Consider the following 13,179-nt stretch of genomic DNA (forward strand, 5'->3'; position numbering starts at 1 on the left):
CAGCCCAAGCCCAGAAGTCTACAGAGCAATGAAACAGCCCTGCAGCCCGAGCCTGGTGCAGCTCTGGATGTGTCTAGTTGCTGGCCCATTCAAACAGAAGGGAGTTGTCACACTCCTCCCTGGTTAGCCAGTCATGGAATGCAAGGCTCAATTGTTCAGTGTTGCTCCATCCTAAGACTATCAGTGGAAAACCAGAAGAGACAACTGCAAACAATCAAAGCCATTAGGAGGTAAAACAACAACAAGCAGAGGCAGGGGATTGTCCTGTCTATTAATAGAAATAATAGACAGTTTTAATATAACACTGAGTGGCAAGAGGCATTCTCCATCTAGTCACTGAGGAAACATCTTGTGGAGTGGAGGTGTTTTTTTCATGAAAGTTTGGATGCTGGTTCCTGTGAAGTCAGACAGCTCTCCAACAGACTGAACTTTGGGAAAAACCTACTCTATTAGGTAGTGTGGCAGGGCAGGAGTAAATCCCTTTAAGGCCCTGCCAAAATGCTGGCTGCAGCCTGCTCTCTGGCCAGGAGTAGAGACACAGGGTATTCAGCAGGGAGCCCAGCTGCAAGCCCTAATGAGGGCTGGCTCAGAGGAACATGCTGAGCTAAGTGCTGACAGCTGGGCTGAGGCGCAGAGGGCTAAAAAGCCCTGGGCAAACCTTAGTGGGGGGGGGGGCTAGCCTGGGAGGAGACAGGAGGGTGGTATTTCTTAAATAAACTTTCTATTGTAAATGCTCACAATTGCTGTGTGATTTTACAGGAGCAGTGATTTAAGGTAAAACTAGTAACCTGGGGTACACTGCTCCTTTGGGGGCAGGGGATCTGGGATTTCTGTGAGCAGCCAGTATCAGGGGCTAGATACCACAAAGGAATGCTTTAAAGGGACTCGGACTGGGATAGGCCGGAGAAGAGTGTTTGAGTGGCTAACCGACTGGTGGTGTTAGGGAGCTAACACTCAGCCACCATGAGCAAAGCTACCTCTTGCTAGAGAGGCAAGAGGTAACAAGGAGACTCTCAGTCCTAGGTACTGTGAGAATGGTCACACGCATCTAGCCCAGTATGCCTGTCCCTGACAGTGGCCCACACAAGCTAACATGGAAGAAAGTGCAAGAAAGCCCTTTGTGAAACTGCTATTGAGAAGGGCATTATTACCGGTAGACTTATTCTTAAGGCATCCATTATCCTGGAATATGGGTTCAATTACATATTACTAGCTGACCTACATTTTGAGAAAGTGGAAGGGAGATTCCTATAACAGACAAGTGTGTAGCATCTTGGAAATGGCGGCTCCAAATTTGGAAATTAAAGTAGAAGTTGACAGTGTACCCACCTCTGGAAGCTGAAAATAACTTGGTTGTGTCCGATAAAGAACTGTGATATTCAACTTGAAATACACTCAGAAATATTAGCAATGATATTTTCAGTGGTTGGAGTTTAGCCTACTTTATGTTGGTTTCATGTTAACCTCTTTCCTCTATACTGCTAATCTAGTTTCTAATAGAGATAATATGTCAAACTCTGAGAGTGTTTGAAATCCAGGCTCAGATCCAAATTTTACAAAATAGCCCCTTATCGTTATAATAGACCAAACCAAAGCCCTTAATCCAAACATCCCTGATCTTTGTGTCGCTTACGATTTGCAGCTTGAGCTGGCCACTCATTTCACAAAACTTTTTAAAAAAAAATGAAGAATATTACCCTTCAGCTTTTATTATGTCTGAGCTTCTGAAAGTGTTCAGGCACCTTGCAGAAATAAGCCAAGACAGTCCAAAGAATTTAGAATCTAAATTCAGACATTACAAAACCAAGTAAAGGTCATAAAACAAGGGGCAGACAAGGGAAGGAAGGAAGGGTTACAGTAACAACATAATGTAGTTAGAGTGAAGCATGTACACATGAAATCATCATCACCTACAATCCAGGGAAATTAAGGCTAAACAGGACCAAATTCCTCAAAACCTGGTTAGACTCTTCCTCCCAATCCACTCCAAGATATGTGTCAGGGTGGACGGGGAAAAAGCTATCTTTTTCTCTGGAGTCTTTGATCATCTTCCCAAGAGGTGAGCCAGCTCAAGATCACTGGTTTGCTGTTCTGACACCTGCTTCATGCCAGCACTGACTCATTGTTCTGTCTGGGTGCTGATTATCAGGATTGAGGCTTAATCTGTCAGTGGCTACATGAATCTATCTGCCTTTGATCTCCATTGTCCGCTTTCACTTACCAGTGTTGGTAAGAAGAAAAACAGACACAAAAAGTGAATTTAAACTCTGTTTCTAATCTGGAATAACTGGGATCACCACAGTATGTGAGAACACAACAAATTAAAGCTCTTCCCCCCCCCCCCCCCATCAGTAAAAATCAGGAGGACATCTGATAAATTGAATGATCATTGTTTTCCCTGTAGCAAGCTTCAATGGCTGGAAGAGAAACTGTGTCTGAGACAGATTATATGTATTAAATATATACATATCACTATTTTTAAGTCATCAAGTGTTCCTGGCATTGTACAATCCGATAAGGAGAGGATCTTATAAGTCTAATTCAGACAGACAAAACAATTCAGGCAGGCAGAACACCGGAAGACATTTCACCATGAAGTACGCATCTTTGGGGAGGAGAGGAAAGGGGGAAAAGTGGAACGGCTTAGCAGAAGAATTTTTTTTTCAGGAAGTTTTGAATAGCATAGAGGGAGCACAGGATTGATGTCCTAGGACAGAGGAAGTGCACATTTTCAAACTGACTCCTTTCTGACAACAGTTAATAAAGTTTTGTTGTTTGTAGCCTACAGGTGAGTTGCTAGGGTATAGTTTACCTTATTGACAGTGACAATGTTCATTCTCTTTATTGGAAAAAATAAAATGGAAATGGAAAAATCCACTCACATGACAAATCTGAGTACATGTATGCTGTGGATTAAAATACATTAAATATCATAGGAAATAGCTTTTTTTTTTAACATATGCCAACAGAAACATGTCCGATATTAGCGACCACATGGCTGATCAAATATGGGTATAACAGTTGAAATAGCCACTGATGTTGTCTAATACCTTTTTAAAATTAATTTTTCCATGGCAATCACAGCCTGAGTACAGGAACAAAAGTTTAAAATAAGTATTTCCATCAGTAAGGGAGTGAGTGGAAGGGAAAGCTCTTTCAGGGTTAAACCAAATGTTTGACTACTGTAGCAACTGCACGTTACATTTTGAGATTGTTACATGACCTTTAGGCCATGTTGACACTGTTAATGTACATTACGCACACAGTGGTCAATGACATGACTTTTACATACCATAACTAACTCTTCAGTTTGTTCTTGGCGCTGGTGCATTATCTCTTGGTGGGATATTTTCCAGGTTTTCAGGCATTGCTGCATACCCATACCACAAAAGGAGAGAGACTGGACGCTTTAATTTGAGTCAGGAGTCTGAAGTGGAAGATTAAAGTCAAGTTAATTTTGACAAATTTTATCAAACATTTCAGATAAGGAAGGGAAGTCAGCTGCTTTCGAGGTACTGAAACATGCCCTGACACTCTCCCCACCTTGCCCCTGCTTGCCAGGAGCCGATCCCCCCGCCCCCCCCCCCCCCAAAAAAAAAAAAAAAAAGGCAACAAGTTACAATAAGCAAAAAGCTACAAGCCAAAAACTAGCCAACTCACAAGCCCAATTTCTGCCTTTTTTTTTTTTTTTTTTTTTTTTTTACAGGTTTAGCATGTCTGGTGTGAATGTTGGCAGAATCAATGTGTATAAACTGTATGTTCCTTATGAGTGTTGAAATCCAAAGCAGTTCAGTCTTCCTATAAAAGCGTGATGCTGCATCCAGGATCAACTCGGGGGCGGGGGTGTGTGAGGGATTTAATTGTGGTGGAGAAGGGGTCTCTCAATACAGGTTCTGGAACAGTAAAAATGTTGGGGAATACTGTTGGGGTGGTCATTTAAGGAAGGTAGTGGCTTAACAAAAGAGGGCTTTAAGTAAAGGTTTTGCTGTGATAATATTGAGTTGAACAACAAGAAAGAGATTTGTTAAATAACAAAGCAGAATACAGTAGAACCTCAGAGTTATGACCTGATCGGTCAACCACACACCTTACTTTGGAACTGGAAGTATGCAAGCAGGCAGCAACAGACACTCCCCCATCGCTCCCGAAGGCAAATACAGTACTGTGTTAAATGTAAACTACTAAAAAAATAAAGACAAATTAAAAACAGATTTGACAAGGTAAGAAAACTGTGCGTGTTTCATTTAAATTAGGATGGTTAAAAGCAGCATTTGTCTTCTGCATTGAAAAGTTTCAAAGCTGTATTAAGTCAATATTGAGTTGTAAACTTTTGAAAGAAAAACCATAACGTTTTGTTTAGAGTTACGAACATTTCAGAGTTATGAACAACCTCCATTCCCAAGGTGTTAGTAACTCTGAGGTTCTACTGTACCATTATACAATCTGGAATAGCTGTCTTGTCTTACATAAATCTTACTTTATTTGTGACTGTTATTTCTGCTCTTAGGTGGGGTGGGAAGGGGGAATTCTACTGAAAGCATCACATGATGAATAGCCAAGTACAACTGCATACCATAAAATCTCATCTCTTGCCAAACTGATATACTGTAGCCTTTTGATCACCATCAGTTTTTATAATGTCACTTTTATTAAACTGACAAAAGGAAAGGAACTGAAAATGTCTCCTGGGGGGGACACAAACAATATCGGCATCAAAGATCAGGGACTGGAAAATAGCTCAAGGAACATATCACCTGTTCCCTTCAATGCAAGAACATTTTCAATATGCTCCAAGTAAAAGAAGGCACTATAATAGGAGACTGGACAAAACACGACTTCAGATTAGAAACTGACAGCAATTATTATTTTAGAACAAAGATCAAGCTGCTGTCAGGGAACTGTTAACAAAAGAGCATTTGTGAGACTAATGCGGAATATTACTTCAGTTCTTAATAGTGTAAATATCAAGTTGTGGGGTCTGCATGGAGATCTAACGTTTGATTAAATGACCTATTACGTGGCTGAACCTGTATTTCAATCTCCTCTTTAGTCCTTTGCTCCTAATGTATCAGGGTTTGGGAACCGTGTAGAGGCAGTGTACTTAGACCAAAGGTGAGAGAGTCTCTCACTGCTTTAGAAAGCCCCTTTTTCTCAGGGGTGGCAGCAATAGGATTCAGTTGAGAGCCATGACCCTCAGCTGCAATGATAGTTTTCACATATTAATGGCTGCATATACATTGTGGTTGCCAGGTAAACCACAGATATGTAGCATCTAGGTCAGAACTTCGTTCCATTAGCTCCAAAGGGACAGGCCTTTAGCTTTCCGTGGTAAGGAGGGCTTCTGTTTTCTGGTGGTCGGCCACTAAAGTGCAGTAGTACACATAGACATGAATCACACTATATTGCAAGCACATGAGTGCTATGACAGAGAGGTTGTGGAGGTGGGGGAGTAAAAACAACAAAGGCTCTGTGGGGAAGGAAGGGGGGAAAGTAAAATAGCGGGAAGGCAGAACCATGGTTTGCTGAAAAACAGTAACAAAATTAATGTTAAAGGGAAATGCTCCATTTTTAATTGCATTTTATTCCTTTCACATTCATTTACTGGAAAACATTTCAATGACTTCCTGTTCAATCTGCAAACGTGGATGAAAGCACCAAATCCTTCTCTACTGCGCACAGAATAGCTGCCCCCTACCCCTATGCCTTTCTTGGATCCCTGCAACCATCGTGCCAAGATCTTCAGTGTATATGCCCAGGCAAAGTTATGGAGGAGCAGCTGCCATAGATCTGACATCCCCCCCCTTTAAACCACTGAGCCAGAATCCAAAGCCCAGAGCGAGTCTGGACGTTCAGTGACACAGAGGTGATAGCTTCTGCTAGAGAGCAACCTAAATAGAATTGCTAACTGCTTATCGCTTCAGCGTGAGTGCCTTTTCTGTTGGGGTGAGATACCTTAGCCCTTCTTCAACCAAGAAGTATCCTCAAGGCAACAGAGTTTAACGTCATGCCCAGGACTAGCATCCAAAGTAAAGGAGAGTGATTGGTTTCTGTACTGTCTGAAATCAAACATGAAGACATATTCCTGTTTAAGCCACATGTATACCAATATTCTGGAAAGTCAAACATAGAAAGGAATTAGGAAGAAGAAATTGTTACTTTGGAGTGTCTTCATTTGGCTGTTGAATTAAGGAAGAAATGCAGCACACAAACAAAACAATAATGTGCTGCATGAGAACATGGACATCACGTTAGACTCTGGCTCACACAGTGGCCAAAATTCTGGAAGTAACCAACATCACATCGGCAACAAGCCAGAAAGCAGGTGCCATAGTGATACTCAACATGAACTTTAGCATTATCTGGGGAACTGATGCATCCATGTGAGCAGCCTGATTCTTGAAAGCAACCTCAGGGTGATCATAAACAGCCAAATATTTGGATGATCATGGATGTGAAAAATGAGAGAGATGGCTCAGTTACTTACAAAGAGTCCAGGGACATTGCAAGAGGAAAAGGCAAGAGAACCATATTTGGACAGAATCACAAGATTTGTGTGGTGTTGTTAAAGTATCAGACACAAACAATTAGGAGTGCAGATTGTGATGCCAGATTTTGAACATCTGGCCCTGCATCTGATAGTTGTTTATATTTTTATTACATAAGTACTGACCCAGAAGTTTGGGATTCCAATTATGGATTATAATTCTTAAGTACCATAACATGGGACTGCTTATCTTTATTACTGAAGGTTTCTATAACCATAGCCTCCAACCCCCATTGTGTTTTGGATATGAAGGAGAGGTTAGTAATATGAGAGAGACAAGATGGATGTGGTAATATCTTTTATTGGACCAAAATATGACATTGGTAACATGACATTCAAGTATCAATGTTCACATATTCTAAACATCTTTTTTTCCAAAAAGAAAGTCACCCTATCATTTGTTATGTGAGATGGTGTCAGTAGAGAAGAAGTGAGGGCAAGCTACCCCCTGCACTTTAAATATGACCCTTGATAATATGTCTCCCTTCTCCAATGGACAGGGTTCTTACGGTTCGTAGCAGGGGAGTACTAACGGTGTATGACAGAGGAGGTGCTCTTCCATAGGAAGGTGCTGTGAACTCCCCTCCTGCCTGGATAGGTTTCTCTGTGCTGGGAGTCCCCACAGAACAGTCAGGGATTCCCTCTGCAAAGGGAAGTTCTGCCCACGGTGGGGAGAGGCTTCCATAGCCTGTGTCACTCTGGCTCAACACTCCCTTTTCCCTACTCATCTCTATTGCTATCCTCCACCAGCTCCATACCTCCCAAATCTTATGCTACATGACCACCACCATATCTACCCTGCCCTCACCCCCAACTCCTCTCTTTCTTGACTCTTGCTGAGGCCAACAACCTCATGGCCACTGTCCCATCAACCAACACCCATTGACCCTGCCTCTTCTATGCTCCCATGCCTACCACCCTTCATGCCCTCCCCTTTATCCACATCCAACATTAAACTTTGACATTTATACTTAAAACTTAGTGTTTTATTTAGAATTTTTTGAGTTAAGTGCATTTTCCATCAATGCAGATGCTAAAACCTGAGATCAACACTTTAAGAAACCATAATAGCCATACCAAACTCAATTTACAAACCTTACCACCCAAGCTTCACAATACCCAACTAGAGTCACTGACTGCTCACCTCTATAACACTCCTTTTCAGTCCAACTCCTGCACAAATACATACACAGCCAGCAAACAAGGACAAAATTCAGATGCACATTTTCAATTGACCTTTTAATTTCTTATAAACTAGTTCATTTAAATATAAAATTGTATAAGTATGTAAGATGTATGGCTTTGGCATATGGCAGAGTTGTGTTGAGAAACTGTGCAGTGAAGGTTCTGGTTTCTTTACACCTATTATTTAATGTCTAAGTGCAATAATTATGTGTTTGGTCTCTGGGAAAGGGTATGTAAATTGAGACTGAATTATGGATGATACTGTTGCTTTAAATTCAAATTTCCTCAGTTTATAGCATTATTACTGATGTTTAACTTTTAGCTAAGGTTTCTCAATGTGCATTTTTTGTATAGGAATATAGACAAGTATACACAAAAACCCACTCATTTTAATACCAGATAATTTGGGATTTTGCGTTATGGTACAAGATATAATAAGATCTTTATTCTGTGGATATTGCACTATACCGATATAATCTTTCACAGTAAAGGAAGGATTTTTTAAAAAAGATGTGTATTTATTACAAGATGGTTAGCATACATAAGTCATGTAACATACATAAAATAGTTAAAATAACCTAGTTACAAAATAAGATGTTGTGTACATTTTCAAATAACCTTAAAAACAGTGGGATCAGTATTTTACAAAGTACATATAAAAGTACTTCATATACACAGAAAAATACAAATGTGCAAACACCATTTTCACAGGTGGAGATTTATCAATTGAAAATGCTAAAAAAAATCCTTCATTCCTTTAAAAAAATTCCATATGTATTAAAACAGCTGCATTTCCTATTGTGTGCAGTGTGAAATTGAATATTATTTAGTCAAAAAAATGAAAAGTGGTTTTAAAAAAGGGGAAAACTATTTAATAATTGAAAATCCTATAAATGAAGTCAGTTAGGTTAGTCTGATATTAACAACTATAAGCAGAATGTCTGGAAAAAAATCAGAAAATACCAAATCATATATACAAACTCTTTGAAATATTAGTTGGATATTTAACATATTAACATTAAAAAAAAACCTCACAATGTTTTTTATCTAAAGACTCCACTCCATGTCATCACAAACTGTAGCAATTAAAACCTCTAGTAATTTTGGGCTATATATAAAAATAACCCAACAACATTCCTCAAAGATTTTAAGATGAACAAACACAATGTTACTAAATGTAAAAATCTAAAACAGTCTTCCAATTTATGTGTTTAAAGTATCAAATCAAATTATGTACATATTTAGTATCTGTAAAGGTTATCTAGCTAGCATTGTTGTGCTATAAATAACTTACCTCTGTCTCTCAAAATGTCTGCATTTCAATGATTTCAGTGCAAGTGTTTGCTTTATTGTTTAGTGCATTTATCATTGTGTTTGTTGTTTTTTCCTTTACAGTGAGCAGAACATAAATAAACAAACATATACAACTTTTCATACTCAGATTTTTCTCCTATAAACATCTTAATTTGTGACCAGTTTCTTCTTCTTATCATCAGCCAGTTTTCTTTCCATTTATCATCAGCCAGTTTTCTTTCCATTATCCTATTATAATGGGGAAATAGAATCCCCAAAAAGCATATTCTTTAGCTAAACAGTGGGAACTTGAAATACCGTACGTTAACAGTAAAACTGCAGAAGCATTATTTAGAGCAAGAGATTAGAGAGCAGCTAGTAGATTTGAGAAGAAACCTTTTTTTTGGTCTTTAAAAATATTGTGTCATCTGCCAATCTGTTATGCATGTCACTGAATTCACAAACCTAAACTTTTCTTAGAAACTGTAGAAATGTTCTTCCAGATACACAACTAGCTTGAAAATTTGGACCATTTTGTTTTAATATTAAAACTAGGTGAAAACAGAACACTATTTGAGGAAAAATGTCCACAATTCAAGCTCAACAGTTTTTCTGATGCAACTCTGATTAGAAAAACAGTATTAGATGGTAGCATATTTCAGTGTGTACAGCAGGCTCATTTAGCTAGGAATCATATTGAAAAGAGTTATATTTCAGGCTAAACAGATTACTAATTTGAAAAGTCCTCCTAGCGGGAGAAAAGGAGTAGGTATAGTGGTTATAATACTTAAACAGAGAAGATGGATCAGCATATAATAAGTATTTATGACTGAAATGAAAGGAAGTTGCTTGTTCTGGAATAGCATTCCAAAATGTATCTTCTTGTAACATGAAGTGCTGAAAGCATTTCTTTTCTGCAGTTGGCAGTGGAATGGTATTCTCTGTTATGCATCTGAAATACAGCTCTGGATCCTATCCATCCATTGCTGTGCGCTCTGTGCATCTTGGGCACAGAAATTATATACACGTTTACTTGTCTTCAGCTGCAAAATGAAAATAAAAGTGTATAAGATACAGCTCAGGAAGTTGCAAACTTTCTTTTAAGCTTTGATATCTGAAGCATTTCATTTTGCTTGAATATACTAATGTTCTGAATTTTCACTCTGGGTTGAGAGTGTGGATCACTGGTTACTTAACTTGAAATCTCGCAAGTGACCATCCAGCAGGAATGGCTGTGATAGGAAGAACACAACAAAGGAAGAAAAATCTCTAATGAAGGCCAGCAAAGAATAAGTACACTTACATCAAAAAATGCTTTTTCACTAGCATGCTTCGGTGCGCCAATTGTTGGAGATGCAGGAATCACTGTTTCGACTTCTGCAAGATCAATGTGTCCCTTACAGCTTGTGTCCTCACCAGAGTCATAATATCTCAGCTAGAACACAAAAGGGAAAACAAACCAACCAAATGCAATATATAAACCAATACGTAGACAAATGCACTGTTTGGGGCCAGATCCTTGTGCTCATCCTTTCTGTGCCTGGCACAGTTTTTGGGATTTTGAGGGTGAACAAAAAGTGCTTTTAAGTCTCCTTTGTGTGCTCTCATTGTGGGGCTCTGGATGTTAGGCTGGTTCTGAGGAGCCACTTGCAAAAGCCTGAGATCTGCTATAAACTGAGCAAACTGCTTATGACTACAAATGGACAGTGTAACAGCTGGCATCACCAGGCAGTAGGCATGTCCAAGCGACAGCTTATATTGGGAATTTTGGAATTGGCAAAGGAGTTCCTACAGTAGCAGTATGCCATCTTGTGATTGTCCAAATTGGGGGAATCCTCAAGTGGCCAGACTTGCTGCCTTTATGGCAGCTTTGCACTGTGGGACAAGTGTGAAGCTTCCCCAGAGAATGACTCTGATGTGAGGATTCAGGCTTTCCTGACACAATACTCCCCCGTCCATTGCTTGGAAACTAACTAACATGTTTTGCACTAAAGAGTTAACAAAAGTTTTTATTTCCTGTATTTTAAATTGAAAGTGATCAGCAAAAATTCAGGTATAATTTAGGTAATTATAGATTACATATAAAACTGACATTTTCCTATACTATATTTAGTGGTTTAATGCAGCTTTTCTACAAAGACACTGTGGTTTCAATGATAACCACTCCACTAAATTGCTTTCAGTATTCTAACAGTTCCACAAAAGAAAATCTGGTATTTGCATATTAAAAACAACATCCCACCCTTGCACACTGGATGCAAGAAGTAAAGACAAACCCTTCTAACAAAGGAAAGGGAAAATGGAGTCCTTCCAAATCAGATCAGTTTCCTTCTGTTGCCTGTCCCATATTGCTTATATGTCTACCATTCATGAATAATGTTCCCTAGGAGATTTGGCTACAGAAACAATTAAAATATTAAAGAGGAACACCTTGTACTTTCTCCCAGAAAGTATCTGTCATCTTGTGCATGGAGGGACACCAGTTTTAATCACAATTAATTAACATTTTTAAAGATGACTATCCTTATTCACACTCAGGAGAAAATAGTGTTTAACACTGTGTTAATTAAAACCTGTTAGTTAGCATTTTCTATCACAATTTTCTTCTATGGACAAGGCCCTACTGGCTATTTAAAAGCTAGTCCTTAGTTATGCACCCCGAGGCAATTTATGTAAATAACGTCTATTCGCATGAGTAAGGGCTTGGGTGATAATGACCAAAATTCTTTAAAGTTCATTAGGCCATAAGTGCCATCACTGATCTGGGTGTGCATTGCAAGCAGGGTACAATGTTTAAAGCAGTAAACAGATTTTCTGTGCTTACCTCCTGTGCACTGATTTGTTAATATACACATGAATGGTCATGCTACTCAATGTACTGAAAACAGTAAAGACAGACGAAAGGTTTCCTCCCATATACGTCTGTCTGAAATGGCTATTATATAAAGAAACTGGAATTTCAGAGGACTTTAGAAATAAACTTTGTGGGGGAAATCTTGGCTTCACTGAAATCAATGACAAAACTCCCATTCACTTCAGTGGGGCCAGGATTTCACTCTTGGTTCTCACGATCTGAAGATATTTCGGCGAAAAAATTCCAGTGAAGTTATATGTGGATTATTGCATTATAAACATTGATAATAGGTTAATGGAACTTTGTATTAGGGCAATCCAGATTGGTCAATCTACCATGTATACTGGACTCCAATTTATCTGCATAGGATAGGCTTCATGAAAATAAATATGAAAGAGAAGTGCTCCAGGAACAAATGAACGAGTCATAAAATGAATGCTTGGAATGTATAATGACTACTACAGTTTGGACAGGGATGATTGAATTAACTTTGCTCTCAACTAGAGCGACCAGGTGTCCGGTTTTCGACCGGAACACCCAGCTGAAAAGGGACCCCAGCAGCTCCGTTAAAAGTCTGGTCGCTGGTGCTGCGGAGCTAAGGCAGGCTAGTACCTACCTGTACTGGGGCGCTGCTGGCGCACTGGAAGCGGCTGGCAGGTCTGGCTCCTAGGCGGGGGAGCCACGGGCTCCGTGTGCTGCCTAAGCACCAGCTCAGCACTCCCATTGGCCGGTTCCCAGCCTCATGCCCCACCCTGCCTAGGAGACGGACCTGCTGGCCACTTCTGGGGTGCAGCATGGAGCCAGGACAGGCAGGCAGGTACCCTGCCTTAGCCCCGCTGCACTGCTGACTGGGAGCCACCCGAGGTAAGCCCGCTTGCCAACCCCAAGGCCCAATCCCCTGCCTCAGCCCTGAGCCCTCCCAAACCTGGAGCCCCCTCCAGTACCCCAAACCCCTTATCCCCAGCCCAGAGCCCTCACCTCCCTGCACCCCAACCTCCTGTCCCAGTTCAGAGGCCCCTCCCACACCATGAACCCCTCATCCCCGGCTCCAGCCCAGAGCCCTCACCCCTCCCACACCCCAACCCCCTGCCTCAATCTGCAGCTCTCTCCCACATGACAAATCCCTCGCGCATCCTCAGGCCCACCCCAGAGCCTGCACCCCGAGCCGGAGCCCTCATCCCCTCCCATACCCCAACTTCCTGCACCCTGAACCCCTCATTTCTGGCCCCATCCTGGAGCCCACACCCCAACCCCCCTGCTCCAGCCTAGTGAAAGCGAGTGAGGGTGGGGAAGAGCGAGCCAC

General features: G+C 40.6%; 1 protein-coding gene across 3 annotated transcripts in view; it reads right to left on the minus strand.

Moving 5' to 3' along the window:
• Positions 1 to 7,112: 7,112 nt before the first annotated feature.
• Positions 7,113 to 13,179, minus strand: part of SBF2 (SET binding factor 2) — a 555,773-nt gene continuing 549,706 nt past the window's right edge. For all 3 annotated transcript variants that reach the window (XM_027819477.3, XM_027819476.3, XM_037899793.2), the window contains 2 exons: positions 10,326 to 10,457; positions 7,113 to 10,065 (listed from right to left, as the gene is read on the minus strand). In XM_027819477.3, the coding sequence (XP_027675278.2) occupies positions 9,967 to 10,065; positions 10,326 to 10,457 (231 nt within the window). In that variant the 3' untranslated portion in view covers positions 7,113 to 9,966. The remainder of the gene's footprint in view (positions 10,066 to 10,325; positions 10,458 to 13,179) is intronic.

This window comes from Chelonia mydas, chromosome 6 (genome assembly GCF_015237465.2).
Source record: "Chelonia mydas isolate rCheMyd1 chromosome 6, rCheMyd1.pri.v2, whole genome shotgun sequence".
NCBI classification, from domain to species: Eukaryota; Metazoa; Chordata; order Testudines; family Cheloniidae; genus Chelonia; species Chelonia mydas.